This window comes from Mugil cephalus, chromosome 7 (genome assembly GCF_022458985.1).
Source record: "Mugil cephalus isolate CIBA_MC_2020 chromosome 7, CIBA_Mcephalus_1.1, whole genome shotgun sequence".
In the NCBI taxonomy this organism is placed as follows: Eukaryota; Metazoa; Chordata; class Actinopteri; order Mugiliformes; family Mugilidae; genus Mugil; species Mugil cephalus.
Genome location: NC_061776.1, coordinates 24,438,049 through 24,460,925, shown reverse-complemented (window position 1 = coordinate 24,460,925; position 22,877 = coordinate 24,438,049). Strand labels below are relative to the sequence as shown.

General features: G+C 41.2%; 1 protein-coding gene and 1 long non-coding RNA gene across 10 annotated transcripts in view; one reads left to right on the top strand and one right to left on the bottom strand.

The window, feature by feature from the left end:
* ctnnd2b (catenin (cadherin-associated protein), delta 2b) overlaps window positions 1–22,877 on the bottom strand; it is a 154,200-nt gene that overhangs the window by 14,968 nt on the left and 116,355 nt on the right. For all 9 annotated transcript variants that reach the window (XM_047589505.1, XM_047589507.1, XM_047589508.1 and 6 more), the window contains 4 exons: window positions 22,058–22,271; window positions 8,469–8,655; window positions 2,922–3,039; window positions 1,871–2,053 (listed from right to left, as the gene is read on the bottom strand). In XM_047589505.1, the coding sequence (XP_047445461.1) occupies window positions 1,871–2,053; window positions 2,922–3,039; window positions 8,469–8,655; window positions 22,058–22,271 (702 nt within the window). The remainder of the gene's footprint in view (window positions 1–1,870; window positions 2,054–2,921; window positions 3,040–8,468; window positions 8,656–22,057; window positions 22,272–22,877) is intronic.
* LOC125010732 lies at window positions 5,922–17,424 on the top strand. The gene is made up of 3 exons (XR_007113098.1): window positions 5,922–6,057; window positions 8,074–8,169; window positions 17,258–17,424. It is a non-coding gene; the product is annotated as an uncharacterized LOC125010732 (long non-coding RNA).

Here is a 22,877-nt window from a genome sequence, read left to right as displayed (position 1 = left end):
CCCAAAATAATCCAGGTGAAAGTCAGCAGTCGACAGGGGAAAAACAACTCTGCCTCCAACAAATCATGCACATCAAAGAAAGCTGTAGTGCGTTCATAAATATTCATTTGATACCGGAGATCGCGTGAACCAAGGATGAACTGAGGCAATGTTTCTGAATCAAATCCAGCACAGAGCTCTGGTTTAAAGTGACACACTCAATCCTCCATTTGGAAAAAAGACAGCTGATGTCTGCTCTTCCGCGAAACGCACAGCGAATTCATAAAAAAGTCATACTGGGAGGGAGGGTCTCCGCAGATAAAATACATTATAGATTGCGAGATGAATCATGCATGAAGTTAAACAAAAGGTTCAGCGATAACAAATCTGTGCTGATGTCTTGTTATTTAGGTTTAATTAGCCAGATGTGCGCCCCTGCTGGGGAATAGCAAACGACAGGGTCCCAGCATCAAACAAAACGTGACTAAGTCCTCATGCATTATGCACGTGGTGAGTAAATGAAGACTTTTATGTGGCCATTAAAAATCGACAATATATGATATAGCTATGAAATGAAAGGACTAAAGTGGAAGAAAAAGAGATAAAGGAGCAAAGGAAGCCAGTGATTGGGAGATGAATCAACAGTCACAGACACAGCAGAGCCCAAGAATAAGACAACTGAACCTGTTATTGCCCTTTATAAGTTACATTTAGTATGCTAATTGCTAGTTAGAAAATGCTTTTGTTGACCTTTTACGTTTGTTTATATTGCTCTAGTTTTCTCCAGTTAAATTTTAGTCAAACATTAAAACACTATGTTCTGCAGTCTGTACTCCAAGTGGAGAAGCAAAGCCAGTTCTGGCCTATGATCATTCTTTTAAACATCAAGTTCAAGTTTTCTGCCATAGTTCTAGCTGCTCCAGCGTTCTCAGCCATTACTAGATGACGTGAAACGCATCCCTACTGGTGCACGTCAGTGGATGAATATCGCCACAGCCGTGGCGCATTTGAAACTCGCACACCGCAAAATGCGAGATTAGCTTCATCAGGATACTGTGAACTCTTCTGGCAAATGACTGGCCGTAAGGGATGCTAATCAAGTCCCACACTCCAGCTTTAAGCGCTGAGGCAGTAATCTGCATGCTCAGCCTTGCCTGATTACCACTACACTGGAATACAATGAAATTGTTGATTTGCTGAGAGATTTGCATGCGTGCACCATCAAGAAGCAGGAAGCCTGTTTCAATATAAACTACTGATCTTCACTGACATCTTCTCGCTTATTGTGTAAATTGAGACTTTGGTTGCACTGATACTGAATGCAGAGAAACTCTTCTGCTGAGCCTTATTTGCACAAACACTGCTGCAGTCCAGTTATTTGTTCTCTGCAAACACATCTACCAGTGGCGTATGCTGGGTATGTACTGTATGTGTCCATGTGTTACAGATAAGCCAGTTAGTTTCTTAAGACGTCCTCCCCTTTTCTTGATGTCCCTGTTTGTGAGGTAGGCTCTCTCAGATTGACTGGATACCCTCCAAGCAAACCAGCATCCACTCACTTTTTTTTCCACACATCAACTTCAATGCAAATGCTAATTTTTGGAACTGAGTTTTGCTGCTTGGATATGTATGAAGAGGCCTACAGCTCACACCAAACACAGCCCATTCGGCGCATAGACTTTACTAACAGGAGTGTTCAGAGATAAGAGCGAGAAAAGAATCTACCATGCTGCTATTATCCACCATAACATTCCATTCTCGCAACTACAACGATTCGCAGCACTTTCTGAACATTTTGCTGAGACAAGAAACAGCGTGAACCTTTGATATCAACAAGATTATGAGGACTACTCGGCAAAGACTGCAAATTCCAACTTCTTCCAACTCTCACCTGGTCATGTCCCTTCTTCTTTTTCTTCTTCTTGCCCCAACATCCAGAGCTCTCCGCATCCTTCCCGCCGGTGTCGCATAACAAGCCGTCCAGCTCCTCTGAACCTCCCTGCTGGCTGTGAGATGTCTCTGCAGCCAGACGGTACGACAAGTTCCTCAGGATGCACACACAGTTCTCCACAGTCTGGTGGAGGAAAGGGAGGGAGGAAAATAAGGGAAAAGAGGCAGTTTGATGGAAAGAAAGAAAGGAGAGGCAGTGATGGATAAACGGGGAAAAAAAAACATACACATTCTACCAGACAAACACATACCAACAGACTGCGCCGTGCTGTGTGTCTACTGTGAACAAACTCACATTCAAACACAAGTGCGAGGTGCATAATGTAGACAGACACACATCCAGGCTAATCCTATTGTTGTGAGCAGCTATGCAGTCAACAGTCACAGACTTTGATCTTATGAAGGATTTCCACGGATTAAAAACTTCACATGTACTTGTGACGAGCCTCCACTCAACACAGGAACTCTCTCTCACACACGCACATGCACACACATGCACTCTCGCTCTCTTCTCTCACTACTGATGTTTCTGTGTCACTGGACATCTGGGTCGAGTATTATATGGTACACTGCGAAAAATGACAAGACTACCCAGCTCAGGATATTTTGCATAAACATACAAACCACAGGCAGGCAAACAACTTACACAAATGAACACGTATATATAGGGTAGAGTGTTCGCATGGAAAATAATAAATACATTTGCACGTCACTCATGTAAATGTATGTGCATTATAAACAGTAATCACCGTGATGCAAATGTTTGCAAAGGAAAAATAACCATCTGGATCTGGAAGGATACAAACATCCATGCGCAATGTGTTTCAACATCCACATTTTTTATGTGTGCATGTGTAGCCGTGTGGCAATTGTGTGTGTGTGTGTGTGTGTGTGTGTGTGTGTGTGTGTGTGTGTGTGTGTGTGTGTGTGTGTGCAGGAACCGGAGTAGGGTTTGTGTGCCTGGCAGTTGTATGCGTGTGTGCATGTGTTACCTTGCTGTCAATCTCACTGCTCCCGAGAGCAGTTTGGATGACGTAAAGCAGAGCGTCCGTCAGGCCCTCACACTCCCTCATCCTTCTCCGGGCTTCCTCACCAGCAGAACTCACGTTCCTGTCGAACGCAGACACAAACATAAAGACAAACAGCTCATCAATGAACAGCCCCGTAGAAAACTTAACATGCAGCACACAGTATTCTACGCATTGGACTGCCCGGTAGACATAGGCAGGCACAAATGTTATCACAGTCTGGTAACATGGCATTTGGAAATCATTATAGGGCGTGTTTCAATTGATCCTCAGCAGCCGTTTGCCCATATAGTCCTCCAACCAATCACAGACATTTAATTGTAAGCGAATTCAACACATGAAGTGGCAGATCTTTACCAGAGAATATCTCAAGACCACCTTTTTGCCGCAAACATGTTGTTGGTGGGCTAATTCGGACTGGCTTCCAGACTATTCCATTCCACAGATACAATACTATACTCAGGCACAGTATTATATTTACAGCATTAATCAGGCATAACGTTATGAATTTGGAGGCCAGGTCAACACCTTGTGCTGTTCTTCATGTTTTTTAAGTTGTTTCTAAGCAATTTCTGTGTGTGTGTCTCTGTCAGGCTGCATCCTGCTGGGGATGGCTGCTGCCATCAAAGAGTGTCATTGCTATGGGGTGGGGGTGTCTGGTCTGGTGTAGGTGGGTGCTACATGTCTTAGTAACAACTTCGACAAAAGAAAACCATTATCAGCAGTGTCAAAAAAGTCCACTTTCTTCAGCAAAGTAAAAAAAATATATATAGAAAATATGAGTTCTACAGCTGCTACTGAGTGAAGACAGTGGTTGTGATCATCCTACATTATTTCCCCTCCATCAAAAGTGACAGTAAAATGGAGCCCATGAATGATGTCGGTGCAGCAGATGGATTATCTGGCTAATGCATTAAACCTAAGATCTCACGGTTCCTTACAATAGTAAATGGTGGCTATAAAAACAGTGTAGAGGCCATCAACTGTAAATGAGGAAATGCTATAAAGTCCAACCAGGACACATATATTCAACTGGGGTAAAAGTGATCCCATCAAAATAACTCAACATTAAGTCCTTATAGTTTTATATAGACAGAAATGACTTTGTGCGATGTGGAAGGGTTTGCTCAGAATGATGAACCCACAGTGAATTGTTATCATCTCTCCCTGCTGGTCCCCTTAACTCTACAGAGCAAATCAGCCTTGGTTTGGTTTTGGATTTATTCCTCGGCCTTCAGTCTCATTTGCATTTACGCTTCAGAAAAAAAAGAAAACAGTTTTAGCCATTAGGGTAAGTGGCAAGTTGATTCTGACTCTCAGAGAAGTCTCTGTTTTGTGGAATCACATGAGAATCGTGTTTTAATCTCACAGTCAGATAACTGCTTGAATGCTCCAGGCTGTTGGCACGCTTTTGGTGCAAATGCACTAGGTGAAAACAACACAAAGGAAGAAACATAAACAGCAAGCCATAGTGGTCGGTGCACATCCACCCTACTTTTAGAAGACCGTATACTGTACTTCTTCATTTTATTGTGGCTACCTGGCTGCAGATTATCTCTCATTAGCATCTTTCAGTGAGAAAAAGCTAAACGAAAAATCACAGTTGAGGAAAAAGGGAACTCTGCATATCTACAGGAGGAGTTTTCAAACAGAGCACAGTTCGATTAAACCATAGTGTGCTGCCGCTGGGATAAAAAGGTACATTGACAAAATGTCAGTCTTTCAGTATCAAGAAGTGGGTGACAGACTGTTTTTAGTTGCCTTTAAGTCTTTAATTAAAGACGAATCTGCATGCGTGTTTGGACTGTGGTTTTGTCAAACTGAATTCTGTGAATTTTAATTCTGATCTTCAAAAAAGTAATAATTTTCAAGGAAAACGCCTGCTGTTCTCATACACTGATTTAAGAGTGACTGCAGCTCCAACAGATCTGTCGTTCGTGACAGCACTAGAGTCTGAAGTCCTTGTACTGACTACAACTTTTAGACACTCCTCGTTCTGCATCACTTTTAGTACGGTTCATCATTGTGTATAGGCACAAACTGCATGTGTATGAAAGTAGCAAGAAGCCTGCACATGCTCAAAACTGTGTTTCTTTGCTGCTACTCATTTGCAGGGTTCGGGGGCTACATGATGACAAAATGTCCTTTGAGAACAGCAGAAAGAGCAGTTGAAAACCCTTGGTGGTTAAGAAAACAAGCTCATTTGTACTTGTCATTTATATAAAAATCCAGATGTTTCACATCCCAAATCTGATTTCAGTCCACTCCAGATGCTGGTGGTAATGCACCTGGAGGCGTCTGCTGAGAGCACACACACTATTAATGCTAATGACAAAAAGCCAGCACCCCTGTTGCCGGTATTTATTGACATGTGGATGGCGTGTATAGATGCGCTACAAGCAGGATAATATTTGACCACTGTGGGCATCAAAGCCACGTGTACAGTCAGGCTTCACAGCTCCCATTACTGTGGGATATTCCACTTAATCCATGACCCGGAGTCACCGGCACTTGTGAGCTCTGCACAAGGACCCTCCACTAGCCCTTTACATATGACTAACCCTGATCCACTCACCATTAGAACATCTGCTCTTGCCTCAGAAACTGAGCTGTTTCTTTTACTAGAACTCATAGTTCAAATGTCCTCACAATGGAGGAAAGACTGCTGGTCAAAGTTAAGAAAAGTATATATGCTGAAGAGGCGGGTTCAGTTCTACATAAACATGTAGCTGTAGAATATATCTCACCGACTGAGTCCTCAACCAACAAACACGTTTAAGGCAGAAAATAAACAAATGAACCTTCTCTTCACTAGCTGCTGTCAAGTGTGACATCTGGAAGTTCAATGGACACAATTCACATTCAGCTGTCTAGCAGCACAAGTTTCGTCTCTTCCTGTTAGTTGGCGCGGCAGCATATGGGCATGCGGGCAGCGAAACAAGCAGCGAGTTAGCAGAGGGAGAAAATGTGAGCGCGTGCGAAAGTGAGAGACGGCGAGGCAGAGACGGGCCCAGACAGAAGGAGAAAGGAACGAAGGCGGAGTAATATGATCGAGAGAGAGGAGAAACGGAGTAATGGGACGAAATGGGGACGGCGCGAGGTAGGAGTGAATGACTAAAGGGGGGGAAGAAGGCACGAGAAAATGAGAAAATAATGGGAGATGGAAACAGAGAGAGAGGGAGAGTGAGAGCAGGTGGCCGGCGTTATACCAAACCCGCCATGAAATATTCAATCTTTAATCAGACTCCCAGCATTCCCTAACGAGGCGTGAGAAAGATGAATTAGCCCTTCGAGTTTAGGGAGCCGATCCACACAAAGCTATCTCCTGCAACACACACACACACACACACACACACACACACAGACACACACACACACACACACACACACACACACACACACACACACACACACACACACACGCCACCAGACTCAACAATACACATATGCCACAGTACTAGATGTGTGCATTTTCACACACATACAGTAGAAGTAGCCAGTACGTGTCACGTATTTTCTCTGAGAGTGGGTGAGGAGACATATTGTGGCTTAGATTAATTGCCCACACATGAAGTTCTACAAACAGAGATGTTTGTCTCTCCGATGTGCACACACAAGCACACGCACACAAAGAGGAAGCAGGAAATGCAAATGTAGTCATGGCAGCGTGCCCACTCTGCTTGCACTGTACTTGTGCCTGTTCCTCAAGAGGAAATATTTAGAAGCGCTCTCATTCCAACTTTCCCTCCCAAAAAAATCGATGACATGAGTTATCACATAATTAACAGAACCATATTTGTTCTATTGCATAATATACTGCCAGTGTGTAGGATCAATAGATGGGTAGTACACACACAAGGATGTGACATGTAATCAACGTTGCAAAAGAGAAAAGACAAGATCTTTGAGGTCCATTGCGGCAAATGCCATGAACATAAAACAGGAATTGAAATCATTTGGAAAATCTTATTTTACTTGCTAGCATTTCCACATATTTCCAGTGCTTTTACCACTGCAATGCACAAACTCAAACACAAACTCACGTTTCTATCTCACCTAAGTGCGAAACCCTAATGTAAATACCTAATTTGAAACTTTACCCTCATAAACACATAAAAACAAGGCCACACACGTGACACATGACGCTTAATTACAGTGGCTGATGATGTACTAGCTTGCAATGGCACTGTGATACCACCACTATTAAACATGACTTCATTATCCCCGTTTCTTATCCTCTGCCTTATATTCATAATTAGTCAAGATGAGCCAAGTTAATTACAACCTCCGACAAGCGCAAATAAGATAATAACAGGTGCAGTTCTACGTGTACAGTTATATATGCTTTGTTGCAACTTTTATGGACCTAAATAACTAGTTAAGCCGCATTGTGTGTCAATGCACATATTCAGCCATCAGTAACAATATGCAGCTTACTTTCTGCAACTTTATACCATAGATTTTATATAAACATGGACTTCCTGTGGATACGGGTTTGCTCTCTGCTCTACTTTCACCAGTTACAAAGAAATGTTGGATTATGCACCGTACTTACGTATTTATTCATATTTCTCCTGCTCACATAGTATTAGGAGACAGCGTCATGGAGTGGTTGGCATGGCAACTGGTAGTTGTCATTGTGTCACATCCTGTTTCTATGACGTCAAATAACTAACAACGTAACGTATAAGAAAAAGTGACACTTGAACATTCATCAGTGCCTATAATGGCAGAAACCATCCTTGAAAAACTATATGATACCTCCACTAACGAGGAGGTGGAGCTTATGACCTATACTGCAGCCAGTCACCAGGGGGAGCTCTAGATGCTTTGGCTTCACTTTTGAGGAGCTGTTCATTCCTGCATCTATCTTTATACAGTCTATGCTCTATACGTTGAGAATATATCAACAATTTCTTTTACAACGGCCCCCTAATAGCCCAAGTAGGCCTACTATTTTAATAGTTTTGGTGAGTGTTTACTATGCTGTAGGGACAGGCATTTTTACCATAATGTGAATTTATTTAAAAGTATATTCCCCCCCAGAATAATCACAATCACTCTTCCATTTCCATTTTTCTTTCCATATGCTGGCATTCACGGCCAATACAACAAGAAAAAAAATATGTGTCACAGTCCTACTACTTCCAGACTGCCCTGTACAGCAAGCAAGCGAGGAAACGAAAAGCCACAGCAGCTCTAATGCCAAATGGTGAGTCATCTTAAATGCGACTACATCTATCAGATCTCTGTGTGTAGAGTGCTAAAAATAACACTGAGTACAACTTAAAAATAACAGGCTGTTTTTAAGTTTTTTTTTTTTTGTATTTGAATGTGTTAAATGTGCTCAGCAAAGTCAGTTCTCTGCTGAAATAGTTACATCATAACATTTGACATTTAAACGGTGTGAATAATTTAGACCAAGCGATAACTGGGAAAAACTATGTGAACAGAAGAAATATGTCTAAGGATCTCTAATAAAAGAAAAAAAACTGAAAAACTAACACTGACCGGAGACAGCCCGTGGCGTTGCGGAGGACCTGGGAGGAGTGTAGGTGCAGCTTTCTGTCCTCTTGTGTGTGCGGGGACGTGTCCCAGCCTGAGTGCGGGATGATCACGGCGTTGGTCAGCACGGCCAGGGCATCCTGGATGATGGGCATCTTCAGGGCGTCACATGATGACAGGTTCCACAAAACACCTGCAGACAAGAGCAGGGAGATGGAAAAGGTGAAAAAAAGATGTGAAAAAAGGAAAAGATGCAGTAGAAATGCAGACAAAGACGAGAAACCACTGAAATATTTAGTATGTTTTGTAGACAGTTTGACCCAGCAAACACAGCAACACACTGAGCGTCTGCCTTATAGCAGCCTGAAGATATTTCAACATGTAATAGTATGAAACTGAAGACTGATACAGCTTTGTGAGGCACTTAAACACAACATTACTAAAGTTATTAATTAAGACGAAGGCTGGATTTCCAAGTGTTCGGAAACAAGCAGACAAACACTTGGTGCCCCCATAGGCACAATGTTCATCATATAATGAGGCCTGTGGTGAGGTATGGGACAAAGACACAAAAAAAGCATAACGGTTTGACATTTGATGGAAAAGCAGTAAAACAATGGTTACATCTCAGATGAACCCCCCTGTACACCACCCCTCTAACATTAAGACAGTGGAGCCCCTGGCAGCTAAGCAACAAGGAAAAGACCAACGAGTCGATACTGCACTGATTATTGGATCATATTGATTTGGAAATAACATTTCCAAAGGAAACAGTGTGTGTGGGCTGAATGTGCAAATAGGAATGGATTTTTATTTTAATTCCACTGAGCTTAAAGCAATAATACAAGATAATCCAAGTGCCCAAAAGGAGTGAAGTATGTGAAAAAAGTTAATAAATGATCACACTCAGTCCGTAAGGATCTGATTTTGCATATTGTTATTTATGGAAGGCTTGTGTGGGCCACCATACTAGCTTGAAATACTGTCAGGAATATTAAACAAAAACATTTATGTTCTGATTTATTTACGTTTCAAATCCTAACTGTGCTTTTGTAGGAATGGCACATTGTCAGACTGTCTCCTTTACCTTTTACATGAAAAGCTTTGGGGGATGTTGGGTAACGTATTGGTGTAGTTACCACAGACAGATTACAGCAAGGCGGTTCTGGGTTACAAGCCGCTGGTTGGTTTCTTCCCACCATCCAAAGACATGCTTGTTCGCTCCATTGGTGATTCTAGACGAGCCGTAAGTGTACGAGTGTGAATGGATAGTTGTTAGTCTTCCTGTGTAAGTGATCAGTTGCCCTCAAAAGTCTTCCTGGTTATTACAGTTAAGGCACAATATGCCTCACATTCAACTAATGACCTGGAGAAGCTGATAGCGATGAGCTTTGGACAGAAGACCATCAACTGTTTGCGGGCCTGGACTGGATGCTGAGCAGCAGGCACGCTACACAACATTCACACTTATCAGTTGAGCTTGGGCTTTGGGTACCAAGTGTGGAAGCAATCTCACTTTGTTAATTTGACCCCTCTGGGGAGATCCGCATGCAGGTGAAAATTTGAGAAGGCACAGACTGTTCGCACTGACTGCACATGCCAGGAGAATTAAAGGGACTCTCATTTCGTGCCCTGTATGTCAAGATGATTGTATTCCACTGTGTTCAACGTTTTTAAGCAGGACAACTCAGAGTTTTCTCTCTTCATGTTTTCCAGGTAAACGATAAATAAAGTAGCTCTTAGGAGGTTACCATCGTACTTTCTAGGAAGCAAGTCAGGAGTATGTGTGTACGCTCCATATTACTCCTGTAGTATGAAAAGAAGCTAGTCTGCTTTTTTGACGCCTCGCCAATCCCTCGCTATGCAGTGGATTTGGTTTGCTTTGTCAACTCTTATCCTCACCTTGTGCGTGTCCTCCTGCCTGCTGTTGATTCTCAGTAGGATGAACAGAGGGAGGCTCCTCTCACAAAGATATATTAAAAGCTGTTAAAACTGTAATTTTATGGAAGTTTCCCGACAACCATCCGTCATTTCAGCAGGATACCACTGTGCTGCCGTAATTAACAGCGAACATTAAAATAAAATAGTACTGAAGCCAGTAATCATTTATACCTCAGTTCAGTATACAAGAGAAACAAGTTTTCTCTGTCCAACCAATTACTGTTCACTCTTTTTGCCAGTTGCAACACACAAACACACCAACCTCCCCCGAGACAAACTGTCTCCGCACACACGTAGACATTTGAACCTACAGTTTGAACCTGTCAAGAAAAGGACAAAGGAGGTAAGAGGCATCACAGCGTATTTTGCCCTAACACACTTGGATTTCTTTAGTGTTTTTTACACATTACACATTAGAACACACTTGTACACACAGACCCTGGTAACCTTGAAGAGCTGCACAACACGTCGTAATTCTTGATGACCTTCGTCTTGCAAAGTGTCTGTGTCCTAATCTATCTACTATGTAATTATATGTTTGTGCATTTGAAAGTGTCCACCCCTAGTCATATCTGCACTTATCTACCCCTCTCCTTTATCCTAGTAATTATAGCGTAGTAGCGGTAAAACATCCTATCCTTAGATCTGCGTGTGCATCTCTGTGTGTCTCTTCAGAACCACGTTGTTCACCCTCGGCTAAACAGCGACTGCGTAATTACAGCTTCTCTTATCTGTATTTGTGAGCTCACATAAATGTGTTCTTGTGTGCATTTGCGTGCCAATGAGTGCATAAGCATCTAAGCAGCGCCGGACAAATCAGTCCTCACCCCGTCGGCCGTTTGGTGTTTTTAAGGAGGGCAGTGTCTGTGGTCAGAAGGAGTTTCTAAATGACTAGCTTGTGGATTCATGACAGTAATTAGCTGGAACCGTCACATAGGTGAAAGGGTCTTCATGCTGTTTCATCTTAACTCCTGCTCAACGGGGCAAGAAAGGCATGCTGTTTCTTTTTTCTTCCTTTTTTTTTTTTTAACAACCTTGCCATTCACTGTGACACGTAATTATTGCTGCCAACCTGGACGTCAATGAGTCAGCTAACGTCTGTGTGTTTTCTCTATGAAAAGAGATTTCTTATGCTGTTATTGTCGCAATCGTCATTGAGTTCCAGGTGTCACATTCACGTGAATGCCCCACAGGTCCAAAACTACTCAAAAAGGGTCCAAAAAATTTTGTACTTAGTGGTGATTACAGGGCTGTCGACGTAATATAGCTGATGTGAGTAATAACAACCTGACCCTGTCAAATGTTACAGTTTTGTCACATCTAAGCTCCATTTTCCACTTCTCACAAGAGCCTAATGCAACACTTCGGTTGAATTCAATTTTATTTATATAGCATCAAAAGCGATACAATCTGTCTCAATTCGCCTGAAACCTCCAGGGCAAGAATGAAGGTGACGGTGGCAAGGAAAAACTCCTCTTTAACAGGAAGAAACCCTGAGCAGCAGCTCATATGGAGGGACCCATCTGCCTTAGGCCAGTCGGGTAGAAACAGAAAAAGATAGAGGAGGGAGCAGCACAAGGAATAAGAAAAACATACATCTGTCACAGGTACATACACCTGACTAAAGCTGCTGTTGTATTATAGGTGAGACATCTGCTATAATGATTGAATATAAGAGGTATCATAGACAGGAGTGGATAACTGCAGGCCATGAAGACTGGGCAGGTTGAAGAGACCTACCCAGGTAGTACAGAGCAGTATGGAGCTCCACAGATTCCTTTCTTTTGAGGAAATGGAATTTTCTTTCGTGATTATGATGCATATGCTTGAAATCAAGATAAGATACGCAAATCCTTTATATTTCATACATTGGAGAAATTTGTAGCTTTACAGCAGACATGAAAACATTAAAAACAAAGTTAGATACAATAGAAATTGCATGGGACATGAAAAACAAACAAAGGGAAAGGAGTTGCTTCAAGGCAACCACTGTGGGAGAGCCGACTTCTTTTTGACTCCTGTGCTCTTCATTGTCAAAAAGCAAAGAGCTATAAAGGTGTTACTTAAATGCTTGGAACATAAAATACAACACATTGTTTTGCTAACGTCCATGTTCTTTACGTATTCTGCCATAAAAGTGAAATGAACACATCTGTTTCAGGAAAAGAGACCATCACTGGAGCATGCCAGGGCACTATAGTGTTACCATTCTTTAAAGGAACAACCTTGGCGTGTTGGCTGCATAACAAACAGATAAACAACGTCTAGATTCGAACAACTCAGTAACTCCTATTTGTCTTTCACTGTTTTAGCTGGCAAACTAATCTCTTTTAGAGAGCACCCAATAGTCAGTGCCAACACCTGCAACTTCAGGAGGGTGTGACTTCCAAGCTCCTATGTGCCACAACTGTACTTAACGCCCTTAATAAATGAAAGTTTTAACAACCAACAATGTCTTATTTTCTGTTTATACAACTGCATCTCAAGTAACCACAATATATCAAATAAGTAAGTCACGTAGCTTAGGAGTTTCACCTGTAGTCTTTCAACTAGGAAAAATATGAACTGGATGTGTATAACTGATGAAACGTACTTTCGCTGTAACATTAACATGTTAAAGTGTGGGTTCATCAAATAAATTAAAAAAAAAAAGCCATTTGTGTAATTCCATTACACAAATGTTAGACATATGCCTTTTCAAAAACCACATGACTCTGACTAATTCAAATGAATTTCGTAAGAGAAATAGTTCCCATGTACACATGGTCAGTAAATTATGCAAAAGTAATTGGAAATTGTCTTCCTGGAAGTCATGATATTTTTTTTTTTTTTTTTTAAATGTAATTGTTCACAGAGTGCTGCACAGAAAATGAGAAAACGTGCTGCATGGTAATGTTTAGTTAATTAACGCACCGGTATGTACTAGTCACTTATTGTGGCACAATTAATGGATTGCTAAAATCTTAATATATACCATGGATGATGCAATTAATGGCTTGTGGTTTAATTATTGGAGCAGGGCATGCAAGTCCCTTGTCATATCAAAAAAATTACTACGTCTAGTAAACACGCATGCCTATGTTTTTTAATTAGTTGGCCGCGCCCTGAAACAGCCAAATGACATGGAAAATGGTACTTATCATCACAGAATAACCATAGAATACAATTATTCATTATCCCCTGGTACTAGGTCTAATTTTTATTTCTGTAGTTGTTCATGCATATTATAGTGCTCCCCAGATTTAATCTGATTTAAGCAAGGTACTGTATATTGTATGTTTGTTAAGCACAGCTCTCATAAAAAATAATGAAATCTCACACTGAGGAATATCTGTTCACAACGCATCAATGCAACCACCGGTTTAGTAAGAAGAACCTCTTCAAGCATTGTGCATGTCAATATGTAATGCATGATGTCATGCTGCAGCTGCACAAGAAATTATTTCTTACTATCTTGGGTGAAGTCAGCTGTCCGCCAGCGTCACTACATGCTGTGCGGAGTATGACATCATCTCTCTCGAGGGGGAAGGCAGTGGGATTTTATCTTTGATCCGAAACACACACACGTACACAAACTCTCTCTCACACACACACACACACACACACACACACACACACAACTGAATGTCCACTGACTCACAAGAGTGCTTCGCTAACACACATGGAAACATGCGTCCAAGCTCTGAGTGGTGCACACACGTGCAAAGAGGCAGAAATGTGTGACACATGAAGGAGGTTAATTGCCTCAGTTTTACATCATGAGGAGCAGCAGGAGGCTCTGAATGCCCTGGTACATATAGGGAAGGGAAATGAATACGCTGGCTATCTCGCTTTATCTCTGGAGCCATTTCCCATTTCTCATTTGCAGCGTACTTTCATTCCGCCGCCATCTCTTTCTCTCTCTTCTACAACACTGCAGCGTGTCTCTTTGTTTGAATCTGGACCTCTTTGCTCTGTCTTGATTTTGTTTCAAATTTTGACTCTCGCTCGTCCGGATGTGCCTTTGAGTGTCCTTGTGTGACCCAATGAATTTGTGACATTCGGAGAGAAAGTATTGAGTGTGTGTCTTTTCTCCCAATTGGGACCTGTATAGAAATGAGTATCCACATTTTAACCACTTTGTTACGCATCATTTTGCATCTTACAGTTGGTCACTAGAAGACATTTCTTGCTATTGTTGCCAAAGCAATCGTCTTTTGCATTATGTTTGCTAGTCACATCCCTCCACTTGTAAAAGAACAAATAAAGTCAACAAACCCACTATCAGCATACAGAAGTTAGTTTTGAGAACTAAAGTTTGGCCATCTTTGTGTTCATGTTACAGCAAGCCACTGAGTGGCAAAAAGTGACTGTTGAACATGGAGATTATCAACATTAGATTTTAATAACGTCCAAATTTTGAAAAAAAAAAAGGTGAAGAGCTGTTGTGTGATTGACTGCACCAACAGATTTGAAAAGCAGTCAGAGATATAATTTTACAGAAACTCTGACTCCCAAAGAAAAGAGAAGTAAATGGATCGTTGCATTAGAAGAAACAACTGGAATCCAGACACAGAAACCTTGTGGTTCACATTTTGTGTCAGGTAATATTAGTCCATGCTGTATTTTTTGATGAAGTCATACCTTAACTTACTTCTTGTTATGTTCTGAAGGGCTGTCAGATAAGTTTGTGGATGTTGTTGTTTTGGTGTAGTTATGGCCGACAGGAACTATTTCAGTTCCAAATATAACTAATAACAAATGGAATATTTGTGATCACTCCTCGTCATCCTTTTAACATCCAATTGGACGCTACAGTATTGTATGGCTATTATCACTTCTCAGTAAAGCTCTTAGCGTCAGCATCTTTTATTTAGCTACATTTATCATAACTGAAATGAACTAAAACTCACTGAAACTGAGGCTAATCCACTTTTCCAAATCCATAATAATAATACTAATGTACTACTGAACTCAATGTTAGTACTTTAGTACTTAAATGTACCTTATTTTGGTCAAACAGTTTTTTACACACAAAATACATGATGAGTCGATAACATATGATGCACTCTTATTATATTTATTTGAATAATTACTAAGGACGTCCTAATCGGATTAGATTGGATCACTTCAGCCAAATCTGACCTTTTGTAGTTACTTATTTTAGGTCGGCCATGAACCAAAACCATATCCCTGCAACGTCAAAATGTCTTCCTCTTCTCTATCAATGGTTGACATCTGTTTTTTGCTGTCCGTTGGAGCTTCTGGAGCCAAGGCATGAGATATTACATTAGCTCTGACAGCCCTATTTATTGCGCCAAATACAGTCACACGTGATGTAGGATCACTCCTTTTATTTTCAGGGGGGGACATTTTGTTTATTTGAGATCAGATCAGGACTTGGTTGATATTAAATACAAATACTAACAATCTAGTTTGGCTAGGAGGGCAAAAAAAAAAGATAATTTGTAGTTGCTGAACCATCTACGCAGATACTGGTACAGACACTATGTCTGTTGTATATGCACCAAGTTCGCTGACTCAACTTCTTGACAAAAAAACCCCTGACCATTATAAATCCATGACAATAGCAAATAGTAGAAAGATGACTATTGTTGGCTCTCAAAACAAACCCTCTGTGTTGCAGCCTCTCCAGGATTATGTCAACAGTAGGCCTGCAATTACTGCATGTCACAACAAGCAATCAGCGGTACAAGCGCCTTCAGGGGAGGCTTGTACTCAAACAATTTACGTAGCATCTCTAAAGAACCCACACTGGTGGTTTGACCTTAAAAACAACAGGGGGGTTTTCTTGGAAGAGAGACCACCCTCCTACGGAAGACACTGTGTACAACCCTTCACTTGTGAGCGTGTGTCCTTTGAACGACTCAGTGGGTACATCAGTTCTCAGTATTTCTAATTGCTGTCATTTTGCGGCAGAAACAAAATGTAGACTACAGCCGAGGAAGCTCTCAAGATCACTGATGACACACCGAGCCAGCAGCTGCGAGTGGCCCAGCTCATTTTTATCCCTTATGTAGGACAGATAGGACTTCTTATAAGGGATGAGCAGCTACATTAAGCTGCATCACACTGAATGTCCATCATGTCTTAGAGACTGCAATTAAAGGCATGATCAATGTTAAGATGTTCATTGAATAAATACGGTTCATAACTTGTTTGTTATGTATAGATGCTGCAGGGAAAATCAACTGCATTGATCACACAGTGGCTCTATACTCCTCTAGTGGCCCAGCGCTGATACAACTGCCATACTCCGATTTGAAGCCTAGGTGTCAACTTCACTCCCTGTGTCCATAATGAGGGTAGCACTGATTACCATTTAATGACTTGGTCCACAGGCCTATGGCTGTGTGTTAATGAGCCTCCGCCACAGAGCAGTCATATTTAGGCTCGGTCCTTTTTTACTAAACACTTGATACAGTGTAGCCCAGTGGTATATGGAGATTTTGTTAAGGTCAACCAGAGTTCACCAGGAGAAAGAGAAGGAAGAGAAAGTAGAGATATGTCTACGACTTTATACTGTCATGAGTGAACATATGCGGCTTACACTTGCCACAACTGGCAGTGTTGCAGAGGTAGTTAGAAAGAATATTACAGTATTAACACAAACACTTAACTTTGGTCACATATTTTCCTTTATTTGTTTATCTTTGTGGGGCATCCTTGTATTCTGTATTTTAAGTATTTAAATGTTATGCTTCTTACAAACATGTTTTCACATGTTGTGTTCTGGTTTTGCCTGATTTTTATTTTACTCCTTTTTTTAAATGTAAATGGTCTTCCTTTTATACAGCACTTTTCTACCTATTGGTACTCAAAGCGCTTTAATCCAACTATGCTTCACTCCTCAGGACAATTCCCATCACAGTTTGAATCTAACAACTTCTCATCTGCTTCTGAAGAGTGGACACCAATGTGAGCAGTCTGGACCCGTCACTTACAGTGATGTGTGCTGCTGTGACCGATGAAGAACCATAACTATTCTCATAGTGTGCAGATTTTAAAAGGGAATAAAGAAATAAAAGAAAGCACTGCATGCACTGCAGGATAGATATCCCACTCAAAGCATTTCTCTCTAGGCCAGATGTGACTCATGTAGAATTAACGGGATAAAAGAGAAGAGTAGAAGAGTAAAACGTGATGTCAATAAAACTGGAATAATGCCCATTACGCCTGAACTTTTGGGTGTTTTCTCTAGATGGAAACATGGAACAGCCAGGCCCCCAAGCACAGAGCAAAATCATCAAAGAAGCAGTCTTTGACATTAACATTCCGTTGGTGGACAGAAATTATGCGACATAAATTTATGTAGAGCTTTTCAGGAAACTTATTACATAAACATGGCACAGCACGGGCACAGATCTTAAGACTTTTCAAAAGACTGACAGATCTGACCTGCTGGATAGTGGTCATCAGAGACAGAATGACGTCCCTGTAGGGATCACATGGCAACTGCAACAGAAGCCGTTATGGAAGTACCATTAAGTGCACATGAATGTCACCAGTGGCCACTAGATGCTTACTCCAAAAAAGCCCTGGCTGCAACTGACCCCATTCAGAAGAGTACCAAGTCATTATGGTGGAAAAAAAAAATTGATACCCCCTAAAAACGGTGCTGATGCTCATTTTAGACATTTAAAGGCTTTGAAGACTTATATAATGCTTTGTTGTCAGCCTGTTTGCACAGCATAGTTAAATAAAGCTCATGTGTGGACCAGGTGGCATTTCCAGTAGGCTGTCATTCACCTTGGTCTTATTATACTTTGTCTTATATAGTAACTATGTGATTTCTTTTCGCTGTTTGGTAGCTGAGTCAAGTAAATATTTCAAATTTATACTTCACTGCAGGAGCTTGAACAAACAGGACCGCACACTGCAGAAGTTTCCCTATAATCACTAATTTTAATGTTAATGTATAGTCTACAGCCACTGCAATGGTATGTGTCTTAAATTTTAATATTATTCACCATGCTTCAGCTGTTGTGTGGCTGTAGGGATGCGAATTTTAAGTTGTGAGTTCATGACAGTAGTTGAGACTGAAAATCTGGTACTAATTATATATAATAATTTGGTGTATAAAGCTAAGGTTTTAGTTATTTACTTTCACCCTAATCAGTCATAACATTAAAACCACTCTCAGGAGAAATGAAAAACATTGACCATCTCGTGACAATTCAATGTTCTGCTGGGAAACTTTTGGACCTGACATTCATTTCTGTGAATATTACTTGGATTTGTAGCACCCAGCAATGACACTCCTTGATGGCAGCAGCCATCCCCAGCAGGATGCAACCTGCCACAGACACACACAAAAACACTTGGAACAACTCAAAAAACATGAAGAACAGCACAAGGTGTTGACCTGGCCTCCAAATTCACTACAACCCATACTGATCAAGTATCTGTGGGATGATCCACAGAGGACCCACCAACAACATCCTGTTTCCAGACATGACAGGACACCCTTAGAAGGACCACGTCCATTGTCTGATGAGTCACAACTGTTTTGGAGGAACAAGGCAGACCTATGCAATAGAAAGGTGGTCATAATGTTATACCAGATTGGTGTATGTATGTGTTTTGCAACCTTATTTTGTTTAGTATAGTTCAAACATGCGAGTTCTCCTTAATAAAATCCTGACTTCAACCTGTACAAGACAGTATAATATAATAAGTTTTCAGATTCAGGTTTATTTAAGAGCATGTAAGAGTTATCATACATTGACTTTTTGTTTTTGTCAGGCATCTGTAGGTTGAAGAGGCTAGTGGCAAACATGCTAATGGTACACAGTTGCCACACGTAATATGCAGAGGCAGCATTAACGTCTGATGGTTTTAATTGGTTCTGAGCAGGTAGGAGAACAGGTAGAGAGACTGCAGTGATGGAGAGAGGAAGAGTCAGAGAGGGAGGGCTCACATACAGAGAAAGAGTGAAAAAAGGAGACAGGGTAAGGCAAAGAGGACAGAAGAGAGACAGGAGAGAGAGAGAGAGAGAGAGAGAGAAAGGAAGAGAGAGAGAGAGAGAGAGAGAGAGAGAGAGAGAGTCTGGTCTGTTTGCGTCCAGTCGTCGTTCAGCTGATTAATTTGTGACAGGAGGGATTTCTGTGCTCCGTGCCTTGAATTGCTGCTCTAATTTATATGGTAATCTTCTTTAAGACTCTAGCAGCATACAAAAAAACCTTTTTATTTCCATCTCTTTTAAGCCTAAACCCTTTTGTACACACATGACACACGTATGCATCCACAGGAATGCACACAGGGGTTATGCTCCGCACCAAATGCGGTGGCGTGAGGACACTTCTCTATTTCACTTCACTGATAAGATTTCCCCGTTAGTATTCATGAATGTTCCCCATTAGCACGAATAATGTTTAAAATGTTTGTCCCCCACCAGCCTCACGTCAGCCTGATGTGTGAAGTAGTGCTGTAGGTAATTTACAGAGTGGATAAAGGCTCAAGGGCAACTTGTGTGCAGAGGATGCAGAGCCGGTTACCTGGAGGGCTGTGAGCAGACAGGGAAAGTGAGTTGGATAATGACTGAGAAGCTGAACACATGTGGCAAGGATGGAAGAGACAGTGTGTGCACATTATTATTCAGTAAATATAGATTACCTTACATCAAGCAACGGCCTTTGAGTGGACCGTGTCCTATTTCTTTGCAAAGTACTGCAATGTGACATTATAGTGAAAATTTGAATCTGGCACTTTTCACCAAACGTTGGTTGATTGAGCAGGTCTGGCTCAGAAACCACCACATTCATTCATATCAAGACAGTGCTTGATTAACAGGTTCAGATTTGTGAAACAGGGCTAGTGTCCGAGCGACACTCACCAGGGACATTTGGTGTCTGGTCGATCTGATCAAATGGATTTCTCTGTCTCTGCTGTGCTCTTTCTGTAACACGGCCATATAACACAGTTTGGGAAAGCCCGACATGCCAAGAACAAGCTTCTATTCAATTTTCTTGTTTGCAAGAAGTCTCGCCCATGTGATTGGTTGCCTGAACTGGAACAGGGAACAACGTCAACGTGTTTTTTTTTTTGTTTTTTTTTTTAAAACTTTAGAAATATTGAAAGTGGAACCGATTTGAGTGCTTGCACAAGAGATGAAAAGCACTCTGAAACAAGATATTAGCTGGAGGTATTTTTGTTCTCTTGAGGTCTGCTTGCTCAAACACTATCCTTGTTGGGAACAATGGAGAAAATCCGATATGGACACTTCTCTTTGGAAAATTTAACAAAAACTGTGATTTCACTGCTTTGTCTTCAAACAGATCACACAATAAACCACACAAAAATCCCTATACTTGCCAAAAGCTCGCTACAATCAAAGACAGGTTTAAAAACTATATAAAACACTGCAAAGCGCGTATTCTGTGACAAGGACTAGATTATAGTGGATGATCCACTTTTTGTATCTTCACAAACTGTGCAAAGGTTTGGTCTAGACTTGAGAAATGAATATCACAAGATTACAGCTTCTCTGGTAAGCAGAATTAACCCGACAAGCATCCTGAGCTTTCCAAACCCGCAGTACAGATGTCTTCATGAGTGTTGGTGCCGGTAAGAGAAATCCATTTTTCTCATTTGGCTGGTGGATCGGAATTGCCCACCCACCAACACTCCCAGGGGGGTCTGGCCATAAATCAGTTTGAAATTGAGTGGTATTCGTTTTTTTAGATTAGTAATCTCTATATTCCCCTCCAGAGGTGAGTCTTTTTACCATGGGGGTCCATGTCAATGCCAGTCAGAAAGGAAACTGCGACGATATACACAGTGAAAGCTGTGAAAAACACTGGCAGAGGCGACGCTGCTAATCCCTTGATCTATCCGAATTTACAACCCATAACTTACTGTGGCTTACAACCTCCAATTAATCAGCCCCAGATACATTTTTTCTTACGTGGAAGATAGATGTGTTTACTGACAGAGAATACAAACATGCTGTGGATAGAGGCAGTGTAGCCTTTTGAGCCGAGGCTCAGTATGACAAGTCAACAGCACTTGATGAGTGCTGGGAAGCAGGCAGGTGGTAAACAATTCTCTCCTCTGTGTGTCTTTGTGTGCCAGTGTCTGTATCTGTGTTCAACAGCAAACAGGTATGTGCCAGTACAACTCTGAATTCTGTGAATCTACTTATACTATTCATTAAAGGGAAAAGGTATGTTTGTGGTTAAGTACATTCAACCATTAGATTAATTCATTTGGGCATTATTACATTTGTATACGGGAATATGTGTACCAAGGTTTCTCTCCGAATTCAAACATTTAAATGCAGATAAATACCAAATAGTTTCATATCTGTTATGAACTCACTACTGTTTCAATATATAACTACATCCCTGTTTGACACATGATAAGTACCTGGTTATCTGTAGTTTCCAGGAAGATCCCTGAAGACTTTAACATCCAGTGTGGATATATCAAATCTTTACAATTTGACTTTATTGGCCTAAAAGTAATGAGATGAACTGAAAACTACAGTTTACCACCAAAAGTGTAATTTACAATTTGCATCGTGTTCACTTTGATTCTAAAATGTACTTAATGTCGCAGCTGAGCGGCTACTGCTGATCCAGTTATGTTACCAGATTGCCGTGGTGTATTTTCACTCCTGCTGTGCAACATCCAAATATCTGCAGGCATGTTACCTGTGAGCAGCTCCCGGATCTCCACATCTGTGGTCTTCCGGAGCAGCCGCACCAGAGCAGGTATGCCTCCACAGTTCTTCAGGGCGATCTTGTTGTCGTCGTTGGCTTTGCCGTACACCAAGTTCCTCAGGGCTCCACAGGCGCTGCGGTGCACATCGGTCATCCGGTGGTCCAGCAAGTCCACCAGCAGCTGGATTCCACCCTGCCGCCGAATCTGGAGTGAGGAAGGAAAAAAAGTGGAACATCAGAGGGACTTTCATAAATAAGTGTCTCTATAGTGTCTCTATAGTAAGTGGATACATTCAAGGCTGTTCAACTAAAAAACATTTTTTATACTGTCATGTAAATATAAATTTTTACTAAACAGACCACTCTGACACTAGCCCCCACTTTATTTTAGTCCCATCCCACCTATGTGTGTCTACGGTCGTCCCTAATTTATTCCGTCTAGACAGAGAAAATGTAGGGCAGACTGGCTCTCCGTGAAAACAAAAGACTCATTTCGGTGAACAAGATACAGCAACAAGCCAGTTGAGTCTTTGGTCCAACAGCATGAAGACTTTTATTATTTTATTCATATTAAATCAAAAAAGAGTATAACAATAACAGCTGCAGCTTTACCCACTTTAGATAGATAGATAGATAGATAGATAGATAGATAGATAGATAGATAGATAGATAGATAGATAGATAGATAGATAAAAGTATGGTAAGGGATAAAAGAAAATTGCCTGAAGAAATTGCCAAGTCAGAAATCCGATTGCGTGGCTTTGTAAATATGGGAGAGAGTACACGAGCAACAGTAGGCCACTGAACATAA